At 35.9% G+C, this 17,717-nt stretch overlaps 1 protein-coding gene across 4 annotated transcripts in view; it reads left to right on the forward strand.

Annotated features, from left to right (window-relative positions):
• The window catches only part of Wake (ankyrin repeat and fibronectin type III domain containing protein wide awake), a 225,862-nt gene that overhangs the window by 35,031 nt on the left and 173,114 nt on the right, over positions 1 to 17,717 (forward strand). For all 4 annotated transcript variants that reach the window (XM_076769202.1, XM_076769205.1, XM_076769203.1 and 1 more), the window contains one exon: positions 15,015 to 15,151. In XM_076769202.1, coding sequence (XP_076625317.1) covers positions 15,015 to 15,151 — 137 coding nt within the window. Of the gene's footprint in view, positions 1 to 15,014; positions 15,152 to 17,717 lie in introns of those variants that run through there.

Raw genomic sequence — 17,717 nt, forward strand, 5'->3', positions numbered from 1 at the left:
ATATTTTAATTAATATTTTCCGTTTCTTTTGTACGTTACGTTCTGTTTCGTTTAATGAGCCATTCGTATGATTACGGCACCGTGCAACGGGAGTCGTTTGGAAGTAAAATGCACAGACATCATAACTCGTGGAAAATATATTTGAAAAATTATAATATAAAGATTAGCATCTGTAATTAAAGAGTAGATATTTATTTTATTTTCATACATTTTTTTTTAGTTATTAAAATGCATGCAAAAGTTCTATAATTTTGTTTTCGCCATCGATAATGGTTACGTGTAACCAAAATGAAATTCCTGGCAGAATTTTATTACGGTTCTACGTCGATTAACAAAAATTGCCCGAGTTTGGAAATTTTTTACAATATTCTCTGTTCGACAACAACTACGACGATAGTTTAAGTCTTCAAAGTTAATTTTCAGGCTCGGTTTAATTCGATTAACCGCGTAGGAAAAATATTACAAAATTGCAGGGGGGTTTAATCGTCGCGATGAAAATTGAGGATTACGAGCTGGTAAAATTGTTGAACGAAACGATCCACGTTTAAACGTTTAAATATGGAATTTTTTTGTCGCGTTAATAATTCGTTATTTACTGTCGTATTTCTAGGGCGAGAACAATACGCGTGGAAAATTGTATTACAGACGACCGGTATTGGATTTTCACTTCTGCGGTTTTCGTGTTCGCCCAGGGGGACAAGTTGTTTAATTCAATGAACTCCCCTACAAAGAAAACAACATTATAGTTGCGAAATTTTCTGTAGAAGCAACGCGAAGAAGTTGTTCTAACAATGTCTTATTCATTATTATTACTTCTGATGTTCTGGAAATATCTTTAGTCTCCTTCATAATTTTTAATATTATCATCCGTCGTGCGTCATTCCATTCGTTTAAAGAGGTTTGAGGATGCTCGAGATTCAAGTTGCATACCGTGGACGTATTTCTCCATTCGAAGTATCGACCGATCACGACAAATGGGATCATTGAAGAGGATCGAGGATTTACTGTTACAGTCGTAGAATTCGAGACAGATGTTAGTTGTGTAATTTGGAACTTTGAAAATCCGTACTTTCGATTAACGGTAACTCTCGATGTACATATTATATTTAAATGTTGACTATGGTTAACCGAGATTGTTTCCAGGTATCAATTTTCTCTGACTGCAATTTGACTCTGCAATTCGTCGAGTTGCCGTAAGATCGGTTGTTTTTAAAGATCAAACCCTTTTCGATTCCGCGACGAATGCTTCCATTTTCACGAGCACTCTGTTAACAGCGCTTACAGGTAAAGGCTGTCAATGTCCAAATTTCCATGGGTCAAAATATCGGTGCAATTAGGCTTTATCGGAGTCGCGTTACAGTCGCCCCGTCAGGCTTTTACAAACGTGGTGTCTCTCAGTCGATCGGTTAATGTTATATAGCGACAGCTTTGATAGCGAGGTTAATTAAACGCCACGGCGTACAATATCGGGCGGCATTAATCATTATCTCTTATCGATCTGAAGCGCGAGTCCACCCAGCGACCGCCAGGATGAACTCCTTGGCGAGCACGGGAAAACGGAAACCATCGACTGTACTTAAAGATAATATTTGGTAATTTAATACAGGAACACGTATGCTAATAGACGGTTCGGTGAGATACGGTGTGTAGAAACTGCTGTTAGCGCGTGTTTCCTTCGGTTTCGTATCCGCCCCTCTAGAAAGTTCGCCACAATTAACCGCCAGTTTCATTCAGGCTCGAATCGCGACAAGAGCTCGTTTCGGTATTTTCCTATCTTGATTGCTTGTCGTGGGAGTTGCTCCGTGTCTAACGAATTCAATTTTTACCCTATTTTCTTCGAGATTTTAACACCAGAGCGACAGAAAAATGAAGTTATTTAAGAAATTATCCCAATAAATTGGCCGCCATTTTTACCCTCGTGAATATCCATCTACGTTTCGTGTAATATTTACAGACATTGATCGCACACGATTATCCCAATAATCTGTGTAATAGTTTATTCAATGACACTACTAGTATGAATATACAGGGTGTTCAAAAAAAACCATTCAATATTTGTAAGGTATACAGGGTGTTCGGCCATCCCTGGGAAAAATTTTAATGGGGGATTCTAGAGGACAAAATAAGACGAAAATCAAGAATACTAACTTGTTGATGTAGGCTTCATTAAAAAGTTATTAACGTTTAAAGTTCCGCCCGTACTGAATTTTTTTCTCGAAAATGTGCAAGATTTCGGGGTTAGGTCTATCCACCAAAAATGATTGTAATCGGCTCCCGCAACCGGAAACAATTTTTCTGAAACAATTTGAAATTTTTTTCCCCCGTTGAGAAATTTCACACCTTCTCGAATTTTTTTCTAAAAAATGGGTAGGATTTCGGAGGTATGTCTATTTACCAAAAATGATTGTAATCGACTTCCACAAACGAAAATAATTTTTCCAGAACGATTTGAAATTTTTTTTTTTTCGTCGAAAAATTTGGGTACCTATTTAGATTTTGGGTAAGGAATTTTTTTTTCGAAAGTGCGTAGAATTTTGGAGGTATGTGTACTGATAAAAAATGATTGTAATTGACCCACGCAACCGAAAATAATTTTTTTAGAATTATTTGAAATTTTTTTTTTTCGCCTAAAAATTTCAGCAGCTATTCGAATTTTTTTCTAAAAAATGAGTAAGATTTCGGAGGTATGCCTATTCACCAAAAATGATTGTAATCGACTTCCGCAAACGAAAATAATTTTTCCAGAACGATTTGAAATTTTTTTTTTTTTCGTTGAAAAATTTAGGCACCTATTTAGATTTTGGGTAAGGAATTTTTTTCTCGAAAGTGCGTAGGATTTTGGGGGTATGTGTACTGATAAAAAATGATTGTAATTGACCTACGCAACCGAAAATAATTTTTTTAGAATTATTTGAAATTTTTTTTTTCGCCTAAAAATTTCAGCAGCTACTCGAATTTTTTTCTAAAAAATGGGTAGGATTTCGGAGATATGTCTATTTACCAAAAATGATTGTAATCGACTTCCACAAACGAAAATAATTTTTCCAGAACGATTTGAAATTTTTTTTTTTTTCGTCGAAAAATTTGGGTACCTATTTAGATTTTGGGTAAGGAATTTTTTTCTCGAAAGTGCGTAGGATTTTGGGGGTATGTGTACTGATAAAAAATGATTGTAATTGACCCACGCAACCGAAAATAATTTTTTTAGAATTATTTGAAATTTTTTTTTTCGCCTAAAAATTTCAGCAGCTACTCGAATTTTTTTCTAAAAAATGAGTAAGATTTCGGAGGTATGCCTATTCACCAAAAATGATTGTAATTGACCCCCGCAAATGAAAATAATTTTTCCAGAACGATTTAAAATTTTTTTTTTTTTCGTCGAAAAATTTAGTCACCTATTTAGATTTTGGGTAAGGAATTTTTTTCTCGAAAGTGCGTAGGATTTTGGGGGTATGTGTACTGATAAAAAATGATTGTAATTGACCCACGCAACCGAAAATAATTTTTTTAGAATTATTTGAAATTTTTTTTTTCGCCTAAAAATTTCAGCAGCTACTCGAATTTTTGTTTAAAAAATGAGTAGGATTTCGGAGGTATGTCTATTTACCAAAAATGATTGTAATTGACCCCCGCAAACGAAAATAATTTTTCCAGAACGATTTGAAATTTTTTTTTTATCGTCGAAAAATTTAGGCACCTATTTAGATTTTGGGTAAGGAATATTTTCTCGAAAGTGCGTAGGATTTCGGGGGTATGTGTAATGATAAAAAATGATTGTAATTGACTCACGCAACCGATAATAATTTTTTTAGAATTATTTGAAATTTTTTTTTTCGCCTAAAAATTTCAGCAGTTACTCGAATTTTTTTCTAAAAAAGGGGTAGGATTTCGGAAGTATGTCTATTTACCAAAAATGATTGTAATCGACTTCCACAAACGAAAATAATTTTTCCAAAACGATTTGAAATTTTTTTTTTTTTCGTCGAAAAATTTGGGTACCTATTTAGATTTTGGGTAAGGAATTTTTTTTTCGAAAGTGCGTAGGATTTTGGGGGTATGTGTAATGATAAAAAATGATTGTAATTGACCCACGCAACCGATAATAATTTTTTTAGAATTATTTGAAATTTTTTTTTTCGCCTAAAAATTTCAGCAGCTACTCGAATTTTTTTCTAAAAAATGGGTAGGATTTCGGAAGTATGTCTATTTACCAAAAATGATTGTAATCGATTCCCGCAAACGAAAATAATTTTTCCAGAGCGATTTGAAATTTTTGAATTTAATTGTTAATAACTTTTTAACGAAGCCTCAATCAAAAAATTGATATTCTTGATTTTCGTCTTATTTTGGTCTCTAGTATATCCCATTAAAATTTTTTCGAGGAGTGATCGAATACCCTGTATACATAGGATACATTGTACTGAGTAAAAAAGCTTTAGTAAACATAGGTCTGTTTAACTTATGTTCTAACCATGTTTAAATGGTCTCTCAGATTACGCACGAAATGAGGTGGTGCCCCATCATGCACGTACCACATCGATAATCTTTCTGCCAAAGGCATATCATCCAAGTACTGAGATAATGTATTCACCAAGAAGTTGAAACAAGCAACTAAGTGAATCATGATACTAGCAAATAAAAGTGTTTATATCTTAGAAACGGTCAATCTTTCGGCCTATCTTTACTAACGCTTTTTTTACTCAGTATAGTGTATCTTATACAGGGTGTTCGGCCACCCCTGGGAAAAATTTTAATGGGAGATTCTGGCGGCTAAAATAAGACGGAAATCAAGAATACTAATTTGTTGATGGAGATTTCGTTAAAAAGTTATTAACGTTTAAAATTCCGCCCGTACTGAATTTTTTTCTCGAAAGTGGGTAGGATTTCGGGGGTAGGTCTATTCACCAAAAATTATTGTAATTGGTCCCCGCAACCGAAAATAATTTTTCCAGAACGATTTGAAATTTTTTAGTTTTGTCGAAAAATTTCACACCTTCTCGAATTTTTTTCTAGGAAATGAGTAGGTTTTCGGGAATATGACTCTTCACCAAAAATGATTGTAATTGACCCCTGCAGCTAAAAATATTTTTTTAGAACGATTTGAAAAAATTTCCGAAAAATTTCAGGGAAACATATCAATAGTATGGTCAGACATAACATTTTCGGTAAGGAATTTTTTTCTCGAAAGTGCGTAGGATTTCAGGTGTGTGTCTATTGACCAAAAATGATTATAATTGACCGTCGCAACCGAAAATAATTTTTTTAGAACGATTTGAAAAAATTGTTTTTTGCCGAAAAATTTCAGCATCCTACCCGATTTTTTTTCTCGAAAGTGGGTAAGATTTTGGGGGTATGTCTACTTACCAAAAATGATTGTAATTGACCCCTGCAACCAAAAATAATTTTTCCAGAACGATTTGACATTTTTAAATTTAATTGTTAATAACTTTTTAACGAAGCGACCATCAACATATTGGTATTCTTGATTTTCGTCTTATTTTGGCGTTTGGAATCCCCCATTAAAGTTTTTCCCAGGGGTGACCGAACACCCTGTATACCATATAAATATTGATTGGTATTTTTGAACACCCTGTATAAACATGCTTATTCGCCAGCGTCGGGCAAATTTGATTACATTTGCCACGATTATTTCTACAATGCAAATAGGTTGCAATTACGGTGTAATTATATTCTAATAATACGGTTTAATCGTGTAATTGCAACTTAATTACCCTGTAATTACTTTTCAGAAGCAATTGTTGCAAGTCTAATCAAATTACATTTCGCTCAACGTCGGTTTCGGGGTTAGGTTTTCTGGTGGTGATTTTAACTATGTCGCGCATTACCTTGATCTGTAACCCGGTATCGCGAACGGAACGAATTCAAATTACGCAATAACATGATTGGAGTGCTGATTTTCAATTTGAGTTTGTGCTGTGGAAACCCCCAGTGCATGATATCGCTCTATACATATGTATGGATATGTACGTAACGATACCGCAATCATGATACAACTGCAAACGGGGATGAGTCTTCGTTGGAGAATCGAAAACGGAAAAACGTGGAATAAAATATTTTTCACGACCTTCCGTTGTCGAAGGAAAGCAATTTTGAAAATCCGTCGAACATGCATACGCACGTGTAATTCGAGCTCTTCGATTCTGCGTGGAACAACGCAGCAGTATTTTGGGGCAATCGCCCTAATGGAATTAACCGGAGAGCAAGTAACTTATTTACGAGGCTATACTAATCAAACAAAGTCCATGCTCCGGTCTGTTATATGGAAATTCACGGTAGTCAAATTGTTTCGAAGCCAAACAAACGAGTATTGTTTATTCTATAACTAAACGTCCACTTTGATACAATTTTGAACATAAACTTTATTTTAGAAAAGTTTGCATAAAAATATTGCACCTGTATACAGGGTGGGGCAGTAACTATTAGCACCTCAGATATCTTGGAAACTATAAGTTTCACAGAAATGTTTGCTAAAGTAAATTGCACAGTACGAAGGGCGCTATTGGGTGGCGATAATAGTTTTTTTGCAGGTGGAGGTACTTCGGACATTTCAAGGTCACATCCATTTTTTTAAATGGATCGTTATGATTTTGCTTCCGTATCACGATAGAGGATCTTAAAACGAGTTCAACGACCTATTACACAAGGTCATTGAAGGTCATAGAAAGTAGAGAAAGGCGATAATACTTACGGTTTTGGTAGTAAATGAAACATGTTTATAGTAGGTGTTCGAAATGATGACCATCACTGTCAATGCACCGTTGGATTCTTTTTACGATTAATTGGCTTGCAAGTCTTACAGCGTCAGAACTTATTGATGCACAGGCTGCAATAATTCGCTGTTGCATATCGTGAGATGTAGTTGGTACTTCTTTGTACACTTTCTCTTTCAGTGTTCCCCACAGAAAGAAATCTAAAGGTGTTATGTCTGGTGAACGAGCTGCCCACGATATTGGACCGCCGCGTCCAATCCAACGATTTCGAAATTTTTCATCGAGTTCCCTTCGCGCAATCGATGAATAATGTGCTGGGCATCCATCATGTTGATACCACATGGTTTGTCGTGTAAATAAAGGTAACTCTTCTAGCAAAAGACCCAATGTATCCTTAATAAAATTAGCATAGACGTTGCCATTCAAATTTCCATTGATAAAATAAGGTCCAATAATTTGATCACCTATGATACCGCACCATACATTCACAGACCATTGTTTTTGATGTCCAACCTGTCGCAGCCAATGTGGATTTTCCGCTGCCCATAAATGCATGTTATGCAAATTAACATTCCCGTGATTTGTGAATGTTGCTTCATCAGTAAATAAGACGGTATTAAAAAAAAGCTCATTGTTTTGAATCTGACGTATAGCCCATCGACGAAACTCAACGCGATTCATGAAGTCGTTCCCATGCAATTCTTGGTGAAGACTAACGTGATACGGATGAAATTTGTGACGGTGCAAAATGCGAAGTACGCTCCTCCTACTAATGCCAGATTCGCGTTCAATTTGTCGCGAACTAATATGAGAATTTCTAGACACACTAGCGAGCACACCGATTTCCATTTCTTCGTTAATTACTCGTTTCTGGCGTTCACTTTTACGAACACTTAAACTACCGGTTTGCCTAAGTTTATCATACACATTTTTAAATGTTTGACGCGAAGGTTGAGACCGATGTGGATATCGTTCAGCATACAAGTTTTTCGCCCTTGCAGAATTTTGTTGGCATTCGCCATAAATAAGAAGCATATCAACCTGCTCTTCAAACGGATACATCGCGCCGGATACACCGATTTATCGATACTAATCTTATGATGTTTATCTTACTCTGCAAACTATTAAAGTGTCCTTCAAGCAGTGTTTATTCTGAGTGAAGTAAACGGTAAGCATTACGCATTCCTCTACTGTTGACAATACGTATGTTTCATTTACTACCAAAACCGTAAGTATTATCGCCTTTCTCTACTTTCTATGACCTTCAATGACCTTGTGTAATAGGTCGTTGAACTCGTTTTCAGATCCTCTATCGTGATACGGGAGTAAAATCATACCGATCCATTTAAAAAAATGGATGTGACCTTCAAATGTCCGAAGTACCTCCACCTGCAAAAAAACTATTATCGCCACCCAATAGCGCCTTTCGTACTGTGCAATTTACTTTAGCAAACATTTCTGTGAAACTTATAGTTTCCAAGATATCTGAGGTGCTAATAGTTACTGCCCCACCCTGTATAGAGTGTTCGGCCACCCCTGGGAAAAATTTGAATGAGAGGCCAAAATAAGACCAAATCAAGAATATCAATTTCTTGACTGAGGCTTCATTAAAAAGTTATTAAAAAATTAAATTAAAAAATTTCAAATCATTCTGAAAAAATTAGTTTTAGTTGCAGGAGTCAATTACAACCATTTTTGGTCATTACACATACCTCCGAAATCCTATGCATTTTTGAGAAAAATATTCATAACTGAAAATATAATGTCTGACCGTAACTGTCTGTTACCCTGAAAATTGAAAAGTTTCTAATCATTCTGGAAAAATTATTTTCAGCTGCGGGGGATAATTACGATCATTTTTGGTGAATAGACATACCCCCGAAATCCTACGCAGTTTCGAGAAAAAAATTCGAGTAAATGCTGAAGATTTTGGGTGAAAAAAAAAGAATTTCGAATCGTCTTGGAAAAATTATTTTTAGTTGCAGGGGTCAATTACAAGCATTCTTGGTAAGTAGACATACCCCCAAAATCCTACGTACTTCGTCTAGGTGGGCAAATTTTATTAATAACTTTTTAACGAAGCCTCAATCAACAAATTGGTATTCTTGATTTTCGTCTTATTTTGGCCTCCAGAATCTTCCATTAAAACTTTTGCCAGGGTTGGTCGAACACCCTGTATAAAATGTTTACGTTGTCGGTGTTTATAGTTACGGTATAAGGGGAAACAAATTTAAGAAAATTGATTTTAAACGTTTCCGTTGAAAATGTTTTCCACGAACTGAGGTCAACGAGATCGTTCCTAATTAATTCGTGGAAGAAAGCGTGCGCGGCAAGGTCTGTTCAAGGTCGCCAGGTAGAAGGGAAAATGGCGCGCACTTAGCGCGATGTCTCTTGCGAATAGAACCGGCGAACGAAGGATCGAGCGCATTGTCCTTTTAAGAAAATGAATTGTTAACCTCGTCGTGTTTACAAATAGGATTTCTTAGGAATAAGCCAAGTCGCCTCGTCGACGCGGCCGGTCGCGTGCCGGATAATTCAAACGGGCCAAGGTAAACAGAAATAACTCGAGTACAATTTCCATTACGAGAAAATGGGGCTTCTTCGTTGCTTGCATCCCGCGACGAACGGTGGGGCTCTCGCGACATGTTTACATCGAGGTTTTTCTACCCTTCGTGGCAATTAGTTTGGAAGGTCAATCTGGTTATCGAACACACAAAATTAAGGTAATTGCGTGGGATGACAGACCACCTTCCAATTTAACGTTGACATACGTTATCAAGGATACAGCCTTAAATAATGCCACGAATAGTTTAATCCGCGATCGTTGTTCGATGAATACGATATAACGAACAGAAAAAAAAAATATAAAAGTTTTCGAGACGTCTTTCTACGCTACGATAAATAATATTTCAGTTTGCAATCTGTTTACTTACAAAGAGATTTAAGGGAGTCTTTGTAAAAGAGCGGTTTCGATTTTTAAATTTATGGTAGTTTCGATTGCGTGACGAGAGTTTTAATTTACAAAACGAGGCATTCAAATTCTTATCTTTGAATTATAGCAGGCAAGATGCGTCGCAAGAGGCTTACAGCGAAACGAAAGACGTGATCACTCCGTACCATTCTGCTTGGTGTAATCGGATTAATTTCGAATCGATTGGTCAGTTTACACAGGTAATGTTCACCCTGTTCTGACAGCGGAGGATTTCCTTAATCGCATCAGCGACGGTGTTGCAATCTGGCTGAAAATTTCGTAGAATCTCTTCGTTCTACGTTAATGGAACGAAGCTTGGCATAGACAAGCGCATTAATTCCATCAAACAGACGCGAATCATGGAGACAGTGCGTCAGGTTTGATCGACTGGATGATCAACGTACACTAGATCGATCAATTTCGAGGTCGTAAAGTAGTAGTTGATCTTACGTTTTTATTCAGGTTTTTAAAGCATTGTCTAGGTCCAGTGTCGCATATTTTAATCAATTTAACTCTTCGTTATATTGAAATTTAACACATATCGTTGCTAGGACTAAACAAATCATCATGGAACGTTACACTCTGTAAATGTACAAGTTCTGTTAGAGAAAGACGTTTGAGACATATTGAAATACGAGTCTGTGTCGCTTTTATCGCTCAGTCTTATTCCTAGTTATTCCCTTAGGCGTAATAAACGAGTTTAGTTCCAATTAAACACATAAAGTAAAAGGAAAAGAAGTACAGGGTGTTCGGCCACCACTGAGAAAAATTTTAATGAGAGATTCTAGAGGCCAAAATAAGACGAAAATCAAGAATATCAATTTCTTGACTTAGGCTTCATTAAAAAGTTATTAAAAAATTAAATTAAAAAGTTTCAAATCATTCTGGAAAAATTATTTTCGGCTGCGGGGGGTAATTATAATTATTTTTTATGAATAGACATACCCCCGAAATCTGATGCATTTTCGAGTAAAAAATTCATTACTGAATATATAATGTCTGACCGTAACTGTTTGTTACCTTGAAAATTGAAAAGTTCCAAATAATTCTGAAAAAATTATATTTAGTTACGGTGGTCTATTACAATAATTTTTGGCGAATAGACTTACCCCCGAAATCCTACCCATTTTCGAGAAAAAAATTCGAGATGGTGTGAAATTTTTCGACAAAATTAAAAAATTTCAAATTATACTACAAAAATTGTATTTAGTTATAGGGATCAATTACAATCATTTTTGGTGAGTAGACATAATCCCGAATTCCTGCGCACTTTCGAGAAAAAAATTCGAGTAGATGTGAAATTTTTCGACAAAATTAAAAAATTTCAAATCATACTAAAAAAATTATATTTAGTTACGGTGGTCTATTACAATAATTTTTGGTGAATAGACTTACCCCCGAAATCCTACCCATTTTCAAGAAAAAAATTCGAGGTGTGAAATTTTTCGACAAAATTAAAAAATTTGAAATTATACTAAAAAAATTATATTTAGTTACAGTGGTCTATTACATTAATTTTTGGTGAATAGACTTACCTCCGAAATCCTACCCATTTTCGAGAAAAAAATTCGAGAATGTGTAAAATTTTTCGACAAAGTTAAAAAATTTCAAATCATACTAAAAAAATTATATTTCGTTATAGGGATCAATTACAATCATTTTTGGTGAATAGACATAATCCCGAATTCCTGCACACTTTCGAGAAAAAAATTCGAGAACGTGTGACATTTTTCGACAAAATTAAAAAATTTGAAATCATACTAAAAAAATTATATTTAGTTACGGTGGTCTATTACAATAATTTATGGTGAATAGACCTATCCCCGAAATCCTACCCACTTTTTAGAAAAAAATTCAGTACGGACGGGACTTTAAACGTTAATAATTTTTTAACGAAGCCTCCATCAACAAATTAGTTTTCTTGATTTTCGCCTTATTTTGCCCCCTAGAATCTCCCATTACAATTTTTCCTTGGGGTGGCCGAACACCCTATATAATCTCGTCCAAATAAAAAACAAGAACATAAAAAAAACTATGGTAAATGTTACAGTAACTTCTTCCTTTTCCCTGCAAAAGACTTTCAATATTGTGTCCGTGTGGAAATTCCTGTAATTCGGTGGTTCTTTGTCGGAATTGAATTCGCCTCCATACGGATGGTTAATTTTAACAGGAACTAATGAACTATGGATGCAAATTTCACGAATTAACGGCGGTGCTTTGTCACGCGTGACTCGATTCTTCGTCCTTGCAGGAAACGTTCAGATTTGCAAATATTGTCAGTGCACGCGTTGACGGTGAAATTAATGATTGCGTCTGGGGACGGTTTAAAGTGCCAGTCGGAATTCGAAGCGCAGAAACGAGATTACTTTAACCTGTGACTGACAATAATCCCCGTGCTGGCGTGCTAACAATATATTTCGCTTCCTGGTAAATCCACGCTAATTAACAGACAGACTGATGAAACGTCAGTAAACGCCAGCGAACGTGGAAATTGTTCCAGGATTCAGCGTTTCGCGAAAATGCCATGAACATTGCCAAGCATGCGATCCACTTGACGTCGAACGTGTAAATCGTGACGAAAACGAGGCTGAGAAAACGCATTAACGACGTAACGAATTGGAAATAACAACAATGATCCCCTCGGTCGAGGTCGCGTTATTATTTTTCTCCTCCGCAAACGGTTACATCCGCCACCGGAAACGGCTCTTTTCAATTTATTTATTCGGCCACCCTTCAGTTTTACCGTTTATTCTACGACGTTTTAATTCGTTGGAAGTTTTAATAAATACGCTAGGTTTCGTTTCAAATAAGCTCGATCTCTTCAGAACCAAGTAATTAAAAGAAATTCTATTAATCGACTCGCTAAACAAGCCCTTCGGAGCAAACGTTAAACGATCGTTTTATTTATTTCATTTATTTTTCGGTCTCGAAAAACGTTTGGTATCCGGTGGTAATTATTTTTGAAAGTAGAAACAGTTCTCCTTGCGTATAAGTAATTGCATAGAATTTAGGTTGAGATAAAATTAATTTTCACGAGAGTGAGCGAGGTTGTAGTTTTTACTTGATGAAGACTATTAAATAAAATTTTGTATAGAAATAAATGTGAGTTTCGTTTACAAAAGGTGTTCCTGCTTTCGAAAATTCGTCGAATTCTACGGAATAACGAGATTATGGTTGTGCACGAATGGCGAATCGTCGCATAGCCCGAGGCAAATTTAACCGAACAAAATTCTAGGTGGCAGGAAGTTGGTAGCTACGGGGGCATGACTGGAATGAAAACACAATCGCCGTTTCGCGACGAGTTGTTTAAGGGCAACATAATTAACAAAATGAATTTCATGACTACGTTTACTTTGTATTCGTTTTAATCCAGAAAAAGTTTCCTTTCATCGAGATAGGAGGCTTTATTACAGCCCCCTTTGCCTTTCACGTTGATAATTCCGAACTAATCTTCGCTGTAAACCTAGCATCCTCTCGCTGGTTTTAGATCTCCGCGTTTGACAAAAGTTGTTACACTTTGAAAGCTCTCCGTAGTTTCTAATGAAAATTGCATCAAGACGTTACAAAGAAATTAGTGGAAAGTTACCGCTCGAGGCAGCCATTTTGATGTATTAATCTTATGTAAAAGAGAATCCTCTAGTCTCATCAATACACAAATAAATTTCATCGAAAACTTTCGGTTCAACTTTATGTCGATGTCTTTCGGTGAAATTCTGGTTTCGTGAAATATACAGAGCGTTAAAAATTTTAATGGGAGATTTTAGAAGTCAAAATAAGACGAAAACCAAAAATATCAATTTCATGATTGAGGCTTCATTCAAAAGTTATTAAAAAACTTCAAATCATTCTGAAAAAATTATATTTAGTTACAGGGGTAAATTACAAGCATTTTTGGTGAATACACATACTTCTGAAATCCTACCCACTTCCGAGAAAAAAATTCGAGAAGGTATTGAAATTTTTAGACGAAATTAAAAAATTTCAAATCATACTAAAAAACTTATATTTAGTTACAGGGGTTAATTACAAGCATTTTCGGTGAATAAACATACCCCCGAAATCTTACGCATTTTCGAGAAAAAAAATTCTTTACTGAAAATATTATGTCTGACCATAACTTTCTGTTACCCTGAAAATTGAAAAGTTTCAAATCGTTCTGGAAAAATTATTTTCGGCTGCAGGGGTCAATTAGAATCATTTTTGGTCATTAGACATACCATCGAAATCCTACCTACTTTCGAGAAAAAAATTCGAGTAGGTACTGAAATTTTTAGACGAAATTAAAAAATTTCAAAATGTTCTAAAAAAATTATTTTTAGTTGCAGAAATTAATTACAAGCATTTTTGGTGAATAGACATACCCTCGAAATCTTAACCATTTTCAAAAAAAAAATTCCTTACCGAAAATATAATTTCTGGCTAGAAATGCTACCCAGAAATTTCATGTGAATCTTTAAAATGTCATAACTCCTGAACGGATTGGACGATTTTGATGTTTAAAAAAGTAAACTACGCGTATTTTGATGGAGAATATGTAGAAATCGCAAAAATATTTGAAAAGTTGATCCCTGACCTCGAAAAATTAGAAAAACCACATAAAAATGGTCCAATATTCAAACGACCATAACTGCAATAATAGTGAGTGTATTTTATTGAAACTTTTTTCTGAAGTAGAGCTCAAGGGTACCTACAAAAAAGTATTAGACAATTTTTCTTTAGGGCATCAGACAAAATTATTAAAAATCAAAAATGAATTTTTAAGAAAAATCGACAGGGGCTGGCTGGTGAAATTTTTCGGTGAAATTAAAAAATTTCAAACTGTTCTGGAAAAAATATTTTCAGTTGCAGGGGTCAATTACAATCATTTTTGGTGAATAGACATACCCCCAAAATCTTATCCACTTTCGAGAAAAAAATTCGAGAAAATGTGAAATTTATCGACAAAATTAAAAAATTTCAAATCGTTCTGGAAAAATTATTTTCGGTTGCAGGGGTCAATTACAATCATTTTTGGTGATTAGACCTATCCCCGAAATCCCACCCACTTTCTAGAAAAGAATTCAGTACGGGCGGAAATTTAAATGTTAATAACTTTTTAACGAGGCCTCCATCAACAAATTATTCTTGATTTTCGTGTTATTTTGGTCCCTAGAATCTCCCATTAAAATTTTTCCCAGAGGTGGCCGGACACTCTGTACAACTGAACTCTCTAAATAATAGCTTTCTTTTTCGTTTTCATGGTTTTTCAAAAGAACGAAATCTTGTAATGGAGCCAAAAGGGTCAATAAAAGGTTTTTCCTTGTTTGTTGCAGGTGTTGGGAGTACTAGGTCGCAGGATGTCGAGCGGCGACAAGGCTTCACCTAGCCTTACCATCGATCGCGCCGCTTTTTTGCTTCTGAGGGTGAAGAAAGCCTTTAAGAAAAAGAAGCAACAACGAAAAGAGAAAAAGTGAGTACCTCCCACTAATTTCTGTGTTCTCCTTTCCACCGTTTAGCGACGTACACTACAGGAAACAATGGATCTGTACAACTTGGACGACGAACGATGGATTCGTTTCAAAGTAAAAATAACGAGGTGTCAAATATTATTTTACTAATATTCAACGATACTAAAATAAACAGAAAGATTTTACTTAACACGAAATCTTCGTAAGTTCGCTCCACGTTGGTACAAACAAGAACAATCTTCTGATTTGCGTGGCGTTTCGACTTGTTTGAATCGGAAGAATCCCGCAAATCGATATTATTTTTAAAACGGTAAAACAAAAAATTATTTTTTCTTTCCTCTTCTGCTGGAGGACGAAAGTTAACACGTTGTCGTATTAATGTGCTCCGCATCGTCGAGAAATTTTCCCCGCGAAATGAAAATTTCGTCCAACCGCGAGGTCCTTTCCGGAGAACGTTTCTTTGGAAATTATTTACGAGACGACTGATTTCCACGTCGCAGCGTTGCTTTGACTCGAGCTCGTCGGAGAAGTTAGGGGAGCTCAATCAAGTCCATTCGGCGAAGCTATCAGGTCGTGGAAGAGTAGAAAACAAAGTCGCTTTCTTTCCAACAAAGAAACTTTCGCGGCAAACTAGCGTCTCGTTGAAGAAGTAGCCGGTGGAAATTTAACACGGTGCCCTTTTGTAAGAAAATTCTGTTCGATGGAACGGGGAAATGATTCTCGAAAATAGTTTCTCTGGATTCTCTCGTGAAAGTGGCAATTTTTCGATGGAAACATCCGCGAAAGCTACTTTAAGCAGGTTACAAATAATAAAATAGTTAAAAAGTTTCAATTACTTCTGTTTTAACAGTTATTTTTTTACTTTACTAAAAATTGTTTCTAGCCTTTTTCTTTATATCCATCTCGTAGAAAGCTCACGAATAATTCTGTTGCTTTGTGTGCGTACTATAGAAATTATTTTAACAGTTTGAAAATTGTGTGGAACTTTGGGATTACGTTTGTATTTACTTTTCGTGTAGCGTAAGTTTCGATCGTTTTCGGTTTACCATTATTATTGGGGTCATTGTAGTGTACCAACGACGACGACTAACGTACGTTTCAGCCATCTTGTTTCTTGAGTCGTAAACCAACTTCGGAGTTCGCTCTGAAACCCTAACGAGACTGTAAACTCCTGGCTCGGTTCTACCGAACTGTTTCTAACTGGTGTTTCATTTTCTGAATCTCGATATACAAACGTAGCGCCGTGGGGCGTTGAAAATGGCGCTGAAATTCACGGATGCCGGAAAATTCCTGACAAACGCCAGTTTCGACGCCGTACGCGGTTATGGTTTCGTGCGATACGCGCGTGGGCGACAACGAGTGCGTGGGCGTAGAATTTCTCGTATGCAATGTCTGAGTATTACTATATACGCGCGTCCTTGCTTGTTTGCATTTATGGCTCTGTGTTGCCCGACTCCATGGAGACATCTGGAAAAGCCAAGATGTTATGTTTACCCTGTTGCTCGGGTACATTCGGTGAATAGAAACTTGTAAGGGAAGCTTGGGAATCCGGAAATTCCAAACATCCTGAAACTTCGTATACAAGCATTTTGCGCAACCATTTTTCGTCCACGATTCGCTCGTAGAGGGTGAAATCCATAAAGAAAATGGAGAATTATCTTTCGACAAAGGATCCAGATACCCGTCTACCATGCATTCATTATTGTAAACGTAACAAACAACGCTGCTGGCCGATATTTGTCGTTCACTGGTAATATTAATAATTTCTGACACGAGCATCTTGAATTATTCATGAACTCGTACGCGGAAGGGCTCGACTAACTTCCACGTACATTCTCTAATTCGACGGCCGCAGCGGAGCTTAATGAAATGAATTCGCCTGAAAACAGACGGGAAGAAACAGAAACACACCCTTCTTTCGTTTCGCCGCAAGCTTTGAAAAAATATTTACTAAATTGTACCGCTTTCGATATAGAAGAATTGGCTATTATCGATGGCTGCCACAAATGAATACCATTCGTAAAGTGAACACAAAAACACACTGTAATCATTAATTTGTTTTATTGCAATTTTAAAAAAATATTTACTAAATTATACCACTTTCGATAGACAGGGTGTTTGGCCAGCCCTGGGAAAAATGTTAATGAGAGATTCTGGAGGCCAAAATAAGACTAAAAACAAAAATATCAATTTTTCGATTGAGGCATCGTTAAAAAGTTATTGAAACATTAGATTAAAAAATTTCAAATTATTCTGAAAAAAATTATTTTTGGTTGCAGGGGTCGATTACAATCATTTTTGGTGAATAGACATACCCCCGAAATCCGACGCATTTTCGAGAAAAAAATTCATTACTGAAAATATAATGTCTGATCATAACTGTCTGTTACCCTAAAAATTGAAAAGTTTCAAATCATTCTGGGAAAATTATTTTCGGCTGCGGGGGGTAATTATAATTATTTTTGATGAATAGACATACCCTCGAAATCCTACGCATTTTCGAGAAAAAAATTCATTACTGAAAATGTAATGTCTGACCATAACTGTCTGTTACCCTGAAAATTGAAA

The sequence above is a fragment of the Colletes latitarsis genome, chromosome 7, assembly GCF_051014445.1.
Source record: "Colletes latitarsis isolate SP2378_abdomen chromosome 7, iyColLati1, whole genome shotgun sequence".
In the NCBI taxonomy this organism is placed as follows: domain Eukaryota; kingdom Metazoa; phylum Arthropoda; class Insecta; order Hymenoptera; family Colletidae; genus Colletes; species Colletes latitarsis.